We start from the raw sequence: 14,437 nt of genomic DNA on the forward strand, positions 1-14,437 counted from the left end.
GGACAGCTTGAGGCTCTGTCTCAAAAAAAAAAAAAAAAAAAATTCAGTGGTTGACAGAGATTGCTCATGTGGTTGATAATGGTAAGGAAAGTGGCAATATCTAAGCAAAAAATTTTCATTTATTTTGTCATTCTGTTGAGACCAAAAAAAAGATTAAAAGAATTCTAATGGTTTGCAAGACTTCTAAAATTAGGGTGCTTAAATATAAATTACTGGACATATAGATTATCACAACCATCTAAAAAATGTTTAATATGTTTTGTAACTACTGTAGAAGGGCATATTTACCAAGTCAATTAGATAAAATTTGCTAGCTTTATAAAAAGGAACAGAACATTAAAATGACTATAGGAGGGTTGAATTTAAACTTAATTTTGAGGACATTTTGAGTACTAACTAAAATCACCCATATAACAAGTGTAGAAAAACTGCATTTCCTTTATTTTTAGCTATAGTTGTGCAAAGTTAATGTTAGGAAATATAATTGGTGCACATTTTAAAACCTTAATTTGACAGGTGAATGATATAATGTATTGCTTATTGGAATAAGGAACAAGACTGCATTTAATTTCTAATGAAAATTAAATATTAGGTATAGGGTAAAATTCCATTCCAAGGAGTCTTTAAAAACCTATTATATCTTATTTGAATTGACAGCAGCCATAAAGGGCAGATACTATGCTCAGCTCCGTCACTGAAAGTTGAAATTATGATTGTCTAATTACTTTTCCATTGGAAAAATGCATTTAGAAAAGATGTATATAATCAAGAGAGAATATACTAAAATGAAATATGTACTGTTGTTAACACACTAATGCTATTCTTCTGAAATGATATTTCTAGTATAAAAGTCTGAGGGTAGATTTGTTAGAGTGATCTGAAAATATATAGCACATTTTACTCTTCATAATAAGCAACTATGATTGATTAAGAGATAGTGCTGAATAATGGAGATATCTATAATATCTTTCCCTAGTTTTTATCACCTTCATTTCAGAGTAAGGGTAGTAATCTATTATGGGATTTTAATATTTTATTATTATTATTCAGAGAAGTTTCAGTTTATTCCATGAAGGGGGACTGTGTGAGAAATGATTATGTTATTTTTACTTTTAAAATATGAAAATATTTGAGGTTCTTAATGTGGCAATTTGGAAAATAATGCTTAATAAATGCAGAGGTTTTATAATATAGTCTTTAATGTTAGGACTAATGGAAATGTGCAGGTCTCTTAGGTGACAGATTAGAATAGGAGAGAGAATCATAAAATAAATATGAACTGTATCATGGCAACTAGAACCAAAGTATAAAAATATTGAAGAGAAACTTAGTTTTAAGAGAATTGATTTAGTATTTGTCATAAATTGGAGTCTGAGTATAGCATCATTGGGCTCCATTTAGTTGATTCTTTAAAGTGGAACTCTATTTGATACATAAATTTAATAGGTGTATGTTTCTATAATATACTAGATCTATTTTGACTAAAGCAAACACATTGGTCCTTTTTTTAAAAGCTTTAATTTTTTCTTACTATGGTGCGGGAGGGAGTGCTCTTTTAAAATTAAACAAAAAGTTCATTTATCATTCTGAGTTTAACAAAATAAATGCTGAGGCTTGACTGTCTATACACATTCTTTAGTTAAATGTTTTAGTTTTCTTCATCAGGCCATGTAAAAAATGAAAAGGTAATAGATACACAACATGATGTAGAGGGATAGAAAGCTTACTTTATTATTTCCAAATATGTAGTTTATTAAGCTTTGAGCACTTTTTAAAGAATTCTTGAAATTAGCTGTAAGATTGTTAAGGTTCAGATTTGCAGATGCTTGGAGATGCATCATTAATGTTATAAAATATGTTTGCTTCAGTATGTGTGTGTGTTTTCTCTAAGCATACTTTGCTAATCTAGTTACTCAAGAATTTGGTGCTCCAGTATTTTATAGACAATGGATTGAGATTGTGCATAGTAATTTTTGTTAATTTCCACCTAATTTTTTAACATACCTATTTTAGTCCATAAAGACTTACTTTACATAAGTAAGCTATATTTTAGCTATATTCTAGTTATAATTTTTAAAGTTATATTCTAGTTATAATTTGTGTTTAAGCTATAATAAAGGTAGCTACTGCAATTATAGTTACAGAGTTACAGTGGACTGGAGTTGGATGGCCTTTGTTCTCTACTCTCTCATGAAATAATTGTTTTCATAGTAAATTAGGAGTTAGGAAACTTATTGTGGCTATTTTTCTTCCTGTGTTTCCAATATATAACATAATTGTAGATTATTCTCTTCCACATTTGAAATATTTATTGTCAGTAGTAAAGTAGTTTTAAAATACAAGGATTCTGTATGCTGAAGACAAGGAAAGAATTTATTAGGATATTTGATTAGACATGAAGAATGCTCACATGAACTTGATATGTCTGGTTTGCTGTATTTGAATTTCTGGGTGAATGGGCTATAAATAGCTGGTGATTAATTGATGATCCAGATTTCTAAGGAACACTATGATGTAAAGCTAGTACAGCATAGTAGGGTACAGTCTTGAGAGTTAAACAGGTAGATTCACATCTTTTAAGCAGTTGGGATTTTGGTTTTCTCATGGATGAAATGGACATGTTGAGTTGGAGTTTGGTTTGAGTTTTATCATATTTGGGATATTAGAGGTGATAATTCTACTTTTCTGGCCTTCTTAGAATTTAGTACTAGTTGAGAGAGAGGACAGGAGTCAGACAGAGTTCAAAGTAACAGTCCTAATGCAGATCCTTACATTGGGTTGGAGAATGTAACTTAGATCTGTGGCCTTCCATGGTTGGCTTCCTTAGTATAACGGCACCTTTAGACTTTGGGCTTTTTGTTCAAGAGGGAGAGTTCATAGATGTAAAGCAAACACACATATTTAAGTTGCTACCTTACACCCTATGGCCCTAATGGTGGCAACATAGAGAGGTGGCTCTATGGATCTGTCTTTGAAAGGCAGACCTTGCACATGGAAGAGCTGGGAAGAAACTGTGTGTTCCTTAAGCTGCAAGTTCTTAAAAGAAAAGGAGGGAAAGGTTGAGGTGGGTACTACATATGCTTACATCCTTTTCCTAGTCCTTCAACGAGAAGTGAAGGAAAAGTGAAGAACCAACAGAAGCTATCTTCCTACTTCAATGGGATGGAAGTGCCTTTGTCTTGAAGTCATAGGACCTTGTCATTTGAAATTACAGTAAAATCAGTTTAGTTCCTGAAGGGAAGTATTTACCCTCATGTAACATTAGTGCTAAATTCCCTTGCTTTTAATCCTGAAATGTCAATGGAGACAAAGGAAGTCCTATTCTGTCCTCTTTAGCATTTGAAATATGTTTGCTGTGCAGTGCTACAGTGTTTTGCTGCTTTGGGTCTGCGGATCTGAATAATTTGAGGAGAGAAAAGAGTCTATACTTCAGAAAGTATAATTTATCACCACAATATGTTTTTAGTAAATTGTAATCTAAACATGCCTCTGAGCATATGCCTAAACAGAGTCTGATTATTGAGAAGTTTAGGTGGAAAAATATGTAGTGTCTCCCATGGTACCTTCGGAAAAAGTGGTTAAGCTTTATTGGGTCATTCTGGATTGAGGTCTACCCTTTTGGATCATGATGTGCAACAAAATCTGAGATTAATTTAACCACTTAGGTTCTCTCATTGTTGACAAGGCAAATTTTCTTTTCACACTTGCTGGCAGGAACCTTTGAATCTTAAATAATACAATTTTAGAGGAAAATAAAAACAGCCAACTTTTAAAGTTTGATCTTGATTATTCTGCTGTAGATCATCAGAACCCCATTTTTGTTGTTGGTGGTGATAGTTTATTTCCTGGTCATTTTCTTGGGTCACTTTATGAGTCAATATTTATTGCAAAGACAAAAGTGGAAGGAGGAGATGAAACCTAAATTAATTTTTCCTTTTTTTTTTTTTTAACTTGTAAGCACCTGGTTTGAAAACATGTATAGAGGATAGGGTATGAAAAAAAGACAGGAAAGTATTCCAAGAAAGATTTTTCTTTTGTAGAAAGTTGAGCATTTCATGTTCCTATACTGTTTACTGGTTACTTAGTTTAACAGTTGAGGGTTAAACTTGGGAATATCCTCTTGCTCAAGGAACATTTGATGGTAATTTACTTGAATTTTATTGATACCCCATGAAGCACATTATTTTGTGTGGCTAACCTTTTCTTATTTTTAATTTCAGTTGACCCCATTAAGATACTAATGCCGTCACTATCTCCTACAATGGAAGAAGGAAACATTGTGAAGTGGCTGAAAAAGGAAGGTGAGCAAGAACATTACTCATGCATTGTTATTTGGTGCTTTGTGCTTTGTTATTTTGGTCACTTGGGGGTTTTTTTCTAATCAGTTGTGTTATGCAATACAGGATATATATTAAATTAGTTGTGTTCCTTTCCTAGTTAACATACATTTGTTTAAATAAAATTTTCCCATAGTGATGTAACAAAGATTTTCTGGGTTGAGCCTGTGTCTTTTCAGGCTCAGAATAGTGAAATATTTCAAGGCCTTTCCCCCAAATTTTAGTCCTTATACATGGCTTTAGGTTTCAACTTCATAAATTTTCATTCCCCTTAATTCATGACTTTATCATGATTATGTGTGTGTGTGTTTTCCTAGAGCTATGCAAGTTGATTATAAATTTGAAAAAAGCAGATAAAAGTTACAAGGAAAACCCTCAAAAGAAGAGTAGAAGAGGCAGGTTGTAGCCCTACTAGTTATTGAAATATATTGTTAAGCCTCTAGAATTAAAACTATTGGATTGGTGCTTTAAAAAGACAGATGAATGGAAGTGACTAGGAAATGAGGAATACGTGTAGTTACACAGGGAGATTTAGTGTATAATGAAGAAAAACAATATTAGATTTATTCTCTGTATTATGTCAAGATAAATTACAGATGACTGAAACAATATACAAAAATGAAACTAGAGGTGAGGGATGGTGGTTTTCTGTGAACCTGGAAGTAGAATAAAACCCCTAACTATAACTCAAAATTCAGATAGAATAAGGGAAATACTGACAAATTTGATCATATAAATAATAACTTTTGTGTAGCTGAAAACATGATAAATCAAGTAACCAAACAGTGACAGATTGGAAGAGTATTTGCATTTTATATTATAAATAGTTAATATTCCTAAAAAATAGAGAATAAGACTATAACTCAATAGGAGACTAGGTAAAGATACACGTGTATGAACAGATGGTTTACCGAAAAAGAATTTTCAGTGCCTCTTAAACACAGGAAAAGATTCTTAACCTTTCTACTGTTAAGAAATACACACACACTTTACTGAGATATCACTTCTTACTGATTATATTGACAGACATTATAAAGTTTGATAAGCTATTCTGTTGATGAGGCTGTGGAGAGAACAGGAGAAAGTGGGCACTCTCATACATGGCTAGAGGAAATGCAAAATGGTATAAATACTAGGGAAGAGAATTTGGCACTATCTAGACAAATTACATTAATATTAATATTTGGCCCAGCAACTACCTCTAGGGATCTATCTCAGTGTTACATGGGCAAAAAATGAGAAAGGACAAACGCACAGGCTATTTATCATAGCGTTATTTGTAATAGCACAAGGTGGAAGCATCCCAAATGTTGGTGAGTACAGGATTTGTTGAATAACGTTTACTGCATCCACATCTGTAAAAAGGAATGAAGAGTATCTCTTTATACTGCTGTGGAGTGATCGTCAGTGCAAAAAGCATGGTACAGATGAGGGCATATAGCTTTGTATCATTCATCAAGGAAAGGGGTGGCAATGCTAGCATTTTAAAAATTAAAAAGAAAGGGTAAATAATGTAACAATAATAACAGATGGCTGTCTATAGAGTAACAGAGGAAATAGTGTAGTGGAGAAAACAGAAGCTGGAGTTCACTGAATATATCTTACTTTTTCTCTTGGACTTGGAGCCCTAAAAATTAAAGCAAATTGAAATAGATGATTTTAATTATATATCTGTTTGCTAACATAACTATACAGGGAAAGACTATTTCAAATGTCATTTAATTTGGCTATATATTCCTAATAGATTATAACTGCAGGACAAAGCATCTCCAAAAAATAATCCTGAGTTGTTAAGAGTAATCATATTATGGTGGTTATGTTGGTATTCTAAGGCTTTTGTCTGTATTTTATGAGATAAGGCAAATGAGTGGTTAAGATGATATCATTGGAAACCAGAGTTTTGATGTGGTTTATAGGAGAAACAGATATAAGATAGGTAAGGTTAGGAAAGACTCCGTGGTGGCACATTTTCTTCTAGCTCTTTCTTTGGCAATACATAGTAAAAAGGTCCAGTCCAGTAGCAGTTATCCCCTAGTGGCACTCAGACTGTAGTCACTGAATACAAATTCCTATTAAAGTAAATGAAGGCTCCTTGGAGAATAGCTACTTGCAGGTCTGGGGCAGAAAATTACAAATGAGCTTGGAATATTTGTGACTTCAAAAAGCCAAGAAGCTATCAAAAACTCCTGAGAGCGTGTTAAAGCACTCAGGAACCAGAGCTTGGACAGTTGGAGAATCCGTAAGGATAATAACTACAGTGTATTAGAAAACATTAAATATATTTGAACCTTTAGTTCAAAGTAGCTGGAAAAACTTGGCTGGACATGGTGGCTTACGCCTGTAATAGGAGGTGTAAGCACTTTGAGAGGCTGAGGCAGGAGGATCACTCAAGCCCAGGAGTTTGAAAGCAGCCAGGGCAACATAGCGAGACCCCTATGTCTACAAAAAATGAATAGCCAGGTGCCATGGCATGCATCTTTAGTCCCAGCTACTCAGAAGGCTGAGGTAAGAGGACGACTTGAGATTATGGTGAGCTCTGATTGTGGAGGAGAAAGGAAGAACCCTAATAACAATTGGTCACTTTGAAGGATACTAAGAAATTAACTAATTGAAAACTGGTAATAAATGGAAAGACTTTTTTTCTGCTTTTTCTATATGAACTATAGCCCAGGATAACTAAATATAATAATTGATAAGGAAAAGTTTCTCATTATTAGCATATCTCAGCTGTTAAGTGGAAAAATCATAGAAAGTCACTGTATCACCATTTTGCAATCTCTAATGAAATAAGGGATATTGTAGCCAGTGATCATCAGTGTCTGCTAACATCACAAAAAGATAACTGGATATTATGTGCTTTCTGCTGCGAAGTAGTCTTGCCATAAAGTTGAACCGGATATACTCAAGCCTATAACTCTAACTTCCGTTTTCCAGGAAATATAGGGGAAAGTAGATCATGTGCAGTGAGACTGTGAGGAATGTATCAGTAAAAGCCAGACCATAAGGAATTCTACAGGCCAGTTTCTTCAGGAGTTCAGGAATTTCAGGAAGGGACAGGGAAGGGAGAGTGAACCCATGGCATAAAAGAGATTGGAGAACATTGCCAATATTTGGACCTTATTGTGATTATGATTTAAGCAAATAAAACAGATGGGGACTTTGCAACACTGGATGGATATTTAATGATATTAAGGAATTATTAATTTTAAAGGCTTAATAACAGTATTTTAGTTTTTAAAAAAAATCTTATTTGTAAAAGACGTGAGTTGAAATACCTATGCATAAAATGATGGTATGTTTAGGATTGACTTCAAAATAACAAGGTTAGAGGATGAGCCAGTAGGGAGGGGTGTAGATAAACAAGACTGGTCATGAATCAGTTGTCAGTGTGTAAGTGGGGTAAAGGATACACATGGCTTTGTTAACTTTTCTCACCATTTTTGTATATGTTTGAAATTTTTATAATATATATATTTAAAAGTTGTACAAATGATTCAGGATCTAATTTGAGGTGATATATTACTCTTTCTTCAGCTTTTTATATGTACCAGATGAATTTGATATTAGTATTATAAGAGAATATTTGATGTTGTATTACTCCACTGTGTCTAGTAATCATTTTGCCAGGGTTTAAGTACCTAGTATAGTGCTTAGAAAATAAGTCCAGGAATATGAGGGCCAAAGAGGTGAGTATGCTGCAGTGCTCATTGTACAGGACAAAGGAGTTAGGAAAAGAGACTTTGTATATTTCTGGCAGGTGCTTTCTTTTCTTTCTCTTCTGGTCATCGTCTCATGCGAATGTAGAGTCACCAGGAGTCACCTCTCTAGGTATTGGGCACAGAATATACTCTTTTAGTAGTCTATATAGCCATCTTTTCTTATGCTTGTTTCATGCCACGCCAGGTTAAACTTGTGGAGGAAAGAGGGTGAATTTTTAGTTCCTAATAGGGTTGTCAGATATATAGAGTAATTATAGGTGACCAGATGAGTTCTCTACAACCATTATTATGCTTCACCTGGAGAAATGGTGAAGCAAATGTTCACAAGGGTAAGAGAGAAAGGAAGAACAAGTTGAGAATGAAGGACATAGCCTGGGGAGGACTTGTCTGATACCAGAGACTAGCCCTGGCCAGCACTTCCAGGGTGTCCAGATGTGATTCAGTGGGTACAGATGTCATTCAGGCAAATGCTGGTATTGAGTGGTTCAGTCTAGTGCTTACCAAGCAGCATTTAGAGACTTTAGTCAGGAGGCAGAACTTCAGAGCCTGGCAGAGTTGTGCCGTGACTGCCGAAGGTCTAGCCTATCATGGTATCACTTTTGCCAGTGATGACAAGTGTGAAGATCAGGAAGAGGGCTGGCAAGTGTTTACTTGAGAAGCCTCCAGATGAGCTTGGGAATTTGGGACAAGGCCTCAGTTCCCAAGGAGTTTGGGCTGCTAGGAAGGGGAACAGAATAGATTATGGATAGAACTGTGGATTGAGCCATTATGGAAGTTAGGAGGTATGGCACAGTGAGGCTATCCAGATGATCGATCATGACTGATCCTTGATGTACCCAGTTCTGATTGGAAACATTACTTAATTCTGTTCCTTAGTGGGGAATATGTGTTGAGTTTGTTAATATGTTTCCTTTCTTCTTATAACTAACATGGTAATTGGAGCAGACCTATCAGCACTGTAAGTGGTTGGTTAATATAGGTATTAGCAGAGGCAAGAGTAAGTTAAACGCAGAATATGTGACAGGGACCTGGGAAGGCGTTGCAGATTAGGTATTATTTGAGCAGGTCCTTCTAGAATAAATGGACTTTTTAAAAAGTGCGAAAGAAGAATACTCCAGTGAATACAAATGTATGGGTAAAGACTTTGAAAGAGGATGTCATGAGACATATTTTGCCAATGGCAGGGAGTTCTGGCCGCATTCTGAGGGTATAGTGGGTGTGACATAAGATAGGTTGTGAGAAGGATCTTGAATACCAGTCTGCAGTGTATCAGTCTTGTGAAAGTTATTAGTCTAAAGTCAAGGTATATTCATGCTGATGGTTATTGACTAAGAAGTGGTTTCTATATGCTTTTCCTAGCCCTGTTTGTAGCATTGCACTGAATGGAACAGGCCCTGAGAAGTACTCTGGTATCAAGAGTTGACTGTAGGTAATTTAAATAGACTCTTTTGCCGGTTCCCAATAGAAAAGCCAGCACTAAGAATGTCTAGTCGATTTGAACATCTAAACAGATGGAGTAAGGCTTTTGCATCCTACTGGATATAATACTATAAGAGAAATCTTCCAATGTAAGTTGAGCCTGAACTCAGGAAAAGGGGGAATCACCACGTGTCCCAGTATCCAAGCAGTAAGTGGGAATTGAGGCCACACGCACCACTGGACCTGAGCTGGAAGGCTGGGGTTGCTGGGATGGGGAACAGTTGGGGTTTTGTAGGGTAGTTGGGATATAAAGGGCAGAGGGGAAATCAGGAGTTAGGTTCACATTTTTATGTGGTAAATTTGAGATACTTATTAAATATTCAAGGGAAGGTGTTTAATGGATGATAACTTTAGGAGGTGAAGTTCAGAGAGAGTGAAGTTTTGCTTGGAGATAGAAATTTGAGAGTCATCAGCATATGGACGTAGAATTTAATGCCATAGGATAGCAGGCAGATTTATTTGTTGACTTTGGATCTACATGGAATAAAAATGCCTCCTTCCTTAAGAATTTGTTCTCATAGGCCTTTCTTCATGAAGCTTTGGGTTCAAATTTATAGTACTTGAATTTTCTGCTAACTCGGTGGTAATTAAGGTGGTCCTAGGCTGATAATCCCCTTGGGTAATGTGGCAGAAGCCATTATTATAGAAGGATACAGCCTCTAATTAAAGCCACACAAGATTCACAGATAAAGTCCCACTTACCAAAGATTCATAGTTTCAAATTTAATGATGCACATGAAGGAGTCTTTTATGATTGAAAGTCAGTAGGTGTGGAACTCCAAGAATGTCAGTTAATTGGAATTATCAAAAATGTTTGAAATGATTAAACATGTAAGTGAAGGAATTGAAAATATAAGAAAATACACCATCGAAAAAGGATAAGCAGATTTGAAAAGGACAGATAGAACTTCTAATAATGGAAAAAATTGTATCAAAAGTTAAAAAACAGAAACCCTCAAGGTTTGGTTAAAGTGTGATTAGATATGATTGGACAAAGCATTTGTGAACTGAAGAACAACCTGGAGAAATTAGCTTACATGCAGCATAGAGTGATAAGCAAATCCAATAGTAGGAATTCTGGAAGGAGAAAGAAGAGGGAATGAGGAAGAAGAGCTAATATCAAAGAGAAAAAATGGCAGAGAATTTTCTGGAGCTTAAGAAAGACATGTGTCATAGATGAAAGAGCCAGCAGTCCTTTAGGAAGCACTTTGAGCGATTGACTCTGCTTGGCTGCTGCCATCTTTTAAAGTAATTATCAGTATCTGAGAAAGTGTCACCTTTATAAATAATATAATCATTTGGGATCTATTTTCAGGTTTCTTTTCCCTGATGAATTACAGAGCTTTGGCTATTTCCATATTCAAAATGACAGGGAGGTATATCATTAAATAATGATTCAGACACAGAACAGCCTTTTAGAGATTATTTTTAAAAGATTAAATTTCTTCACACTTTGAGAATTTATAGGCTAGTAGATACAAGGACTCTTTGGGCCACATTTATCTCTGACTTATGGCTCACTGACCATCTGATAAGTTATTTATACCTGTTAGAACTTGGACAGTATGATAAAGAGCCAGGAAGCGCACGGTTTCATCATTTTGTTCTCTTTTTCTTTGTTACAATGTGCTATATTCATGTGGGCAGGCCAGGATATATTTTAAACCCTTGGAGCATGTTTCCCTGAAGGTTGCTCCTAAATTCTGTGTTCTATCAACTGAGGAGGGTTTTTGTTTTGTTTTGTTTTGTTTTTTACCAAAACATGTAAATAATTGAGAACAATCTTAATCCTTAGTTCTTAGTAGTTCACTAGTTTCTTTTTAAAGCACATCACCTTTGAGATTCAGTTGTGATCGTTGGATTGTAATTTGTTTCTTTCATTAACAGTTCAGAGTGTACGCGTGGGTGTGACTGTATATGTCTAAGCATGCCTGGTGCTTGGTACATTTATGGTAACTGTTCAGTTGCTTTATATTAAAAACAAATTTATATTCTGATAGTACTTTGTATATACCTTTTTCTCTTATTAGCTGTGTTTTTTTGTTTTATTTTGAGATCTTTATTAATGTATGGTCACCATTATTTTACACGGTAAGAAGACTGAAATTTTTCATGAAAAAGAGTAGTTTTGTACCTAATTATGAATCTATTTTTAAGCAAAGGGTAGGTAATGATCTAGATAGCAGTTCAGCCTTAAACCCGGCAGGGGTGTCTGCATACTGATTATTTGAGGACTGTTTTGCTTATCTGTAGTGTCAGGTTTAGGAAAAAGTATGTACAGACCTTTTGGTTTTTGTTCATCAACTTTTTTATTCTTCAGATTTGCTGCAGAGAAGAGAAAAGCTTGGACACCCTTGCTTTACGATTTCTTGAAAATCTGACTCACAACTACTTTTGCTTATGCTATGTGTATATGTATGTGTATGTATGTTTTAAGCCAAGGAATAGGGGTACAATGAAAAGAACTCTGGCCTGGGAATCATGGTTTGTCCTTTGTGGTGCCCAGTCTGCCAGAACTTCCTGGGAGCAAAGTTGAACTAGATGTAATCCCAGGTACAGTATATTCTGGCCTTAGATTTCTGCAATAACTCATTTTCATTTTCTTTTTTTTTTTTAAGTCACAGAAAACGATGTAACATATAAATTGTTTCCATCTTTGTTGAACTAGTGTTTAAGAAAAGTAGTTTTAGAGTATTAGAATTTGAGTCTGAGTATTGAATAAAAAATACACATCACAGTATTAGTAGAGGAAAAACTGTGAAAGTGCTAGATAACACACACAATTTCAAAATCTCTTGAAAGGTGAATTAAGCTACAATTCTGCCATCTCTTTTATAAGTTTTTAATTGGGGGCAAGTGTGCTTCAGTTATTTTTAGTTTAATTAGTCTGAGCATAGTTTATTTTGTCATCGATTGAAAGGTCAAATCTGTTAAAATAACAAGGAAGAGAATATTTCCCTTTTATGGGAGAATATTTGAGGATAAAATATATTGTTTACTTTCTTAAGCTACTTAAGATTTTCTGCTCTGCTATGAAGCACTGTGGGACAAAACCAAGTTGAGCTAATTCCATCAAGTGTTTAGCCCCATAGTACCTGGAACATTTGTCATTAAGTATACTTAACATTGGTGCATGCCACTGCTGTTCCTGGTGTTATCTCTCAGATACTGTCATTCTCTGTGAGCCTTTCATAGCATGCCATGAGACAGGGGATTTGGCATATTTCAGATAGTTTTTGTAAACATCTCAGACTATATCTAATTAAGATAATGTTGTTATAAATTCCATAAGTAAAATGATTTTGAAGAAAGCTTTATCCTGTAGCATTAGGTGTCACTAGAAAGTTACATGGGTCTTTGGAATCTATTGTAGATGGGGCTTTAGTTTCCATTATTTCCAGAGAATATGTTTATGTTTGCGGTGCTAAAATGGAAAACTTTTGAAAAGTATATTTTATAAGAAATATCACTGTTTTTTTCAGTGTGCTATTTTAACAGTTTTCAGACGTAATTTTTAAACCATACATTTACCTATTTTCCATAGACAAGTCAGTGATTTTTAGCAAATGTATAAAGTTGTACAAACATCACCACAATTCAGTTTTAAAACATTGCTGTCACCCCCAAAAGATCCCTGCTGCCTGGTTGCAGTCACTCCCTTCTCCCATCTCTAACCCTAGACAACCTTGACCTACTTTCTGTCTTTAAGATTTTGCCTTTTCTGGACATTTCATGTAAATAGAGTAATACGGTATTATTATATAGTCTTTTGTGACTGGCTTCCTTCATTTAGGTTCATCCATATTTTGGCATTTATCAGCAGCTCAGTCCTTTATTACTGAATTACATCCTGCTACTATACTTTTCTACATTGGTTGCTAATATTGGAATTTTTAAGTTGGCAAATGGAATCATAGAGTACAGTAATATTAATAGAACTTTCTGTGGTGAACTGCCTGATACAGTAGCCACTAGATCCATGTCATGTAAGCGGCCAGAGTGATGTGTGGGAGGTTAATCTTGTCTAATAGGCCCTTCCCAAACTGCTACTCATGCCTGCAGCCCTTAGGACAGGACCTGCTCAACTGGCCCAGCAGCCAGGTTGCCTCAGTCTTGGCCCATGCAAGGGTTGACAAACACTGACTAGGCGTCCCTGCTCTGTATTCCCATTCTGCTGTGGGTACTAATTGGATGGGGTTGGCATTGTCTGCTTGTTATACTCTACTCCAATCAGATTAGGAACTTCTTGAAGCAGATCTGTCTTATTTTCTTATTGTTTTTTTCCATAGTGTTTGATAGGTCATTTATATAGGGCACCTAGTAAATATTTGTCAGGTAAATAATTATTTTTGTGTCTAATCATGGTTGTCGTTATGGTTCTACATAGCACTGAGAAGACTTTTTCTTTAACGTTCATGTTGCTGTTATTTACTTGGTCTTACAGATAAAAACAAGCTCTCCTTCACCACTACCACTACACATCTTTTAAAACTTTAATTCTTATTTTTTGGCAAAACGAAATTATTTTGTGAAAACCACAGGATGTGTTTCGTTCATAAAATAAACTTCACCATTAACTGTGTCCGACCAAGACTATACTCCATACCTAGAATTTAAAAAAAGAAAGGGAAGCCTCAGTATACTGCAGTCCTCAGCTCTGGCTCTGCCCATCTGGACAAAGGAACAGGGCGATGATGCTGGCGTCGGTGCTGGGGAGCGGCCCCCGGCGAACCTCTGCTCTGGCCCCTCCTGGGGCCCACACTCTCGCTCTGGGCCCGTTCCACCTCGACCACTGACATGGACCTTGAGAAGATGGTGCAGGAACACTCCAGGGCTGTCATCTCTTTCTGCAGCCAGTCAGCTATCAACATGGCAGCTGAGAAGCCGTCTGTTACCTCACGC

The 14,437-nt window shown here is 35.6% G+C and overlaps 1 protein-coding gene across 1 annotated transcript in view; it reads left to right on the forward strand.

The window, feature by feature from the left end:
* The window catches only part of PDHX (pyruvate dehydrogenase complex component X), a 77,045-nt gene that overhangs the window by 18,044 nt on the left and 44,564 nt on the right, over positions 1–14,437 (forward strand). Inside the window, exon 2 of the mRNA XM_003781229.3 lies at positions 4,221–4,301. Coding sequence (XP_003781277.1) covers positions 4,221–4,301 — 81 coding nt within the window. The remainder of the gene's footprint in view (positions 1–4,220; positions 4,302–14,437) is intronic.

The sequence above is a fragment of the Otolemur garnettii genome, unplaced genomic scaffold (assembly GCF_000181295.1).
Source record: "Otolemur garnettii isolate 467f Iridium unplaced genomic scaffold, OtoGar3 scaffold00001, whole genome shotgun sequence".
NCBI lineage: Eukaryota > Metazoa > Chordata > Mammalia > Primates > Galagidae > Otolemur > Otolemur garnettii.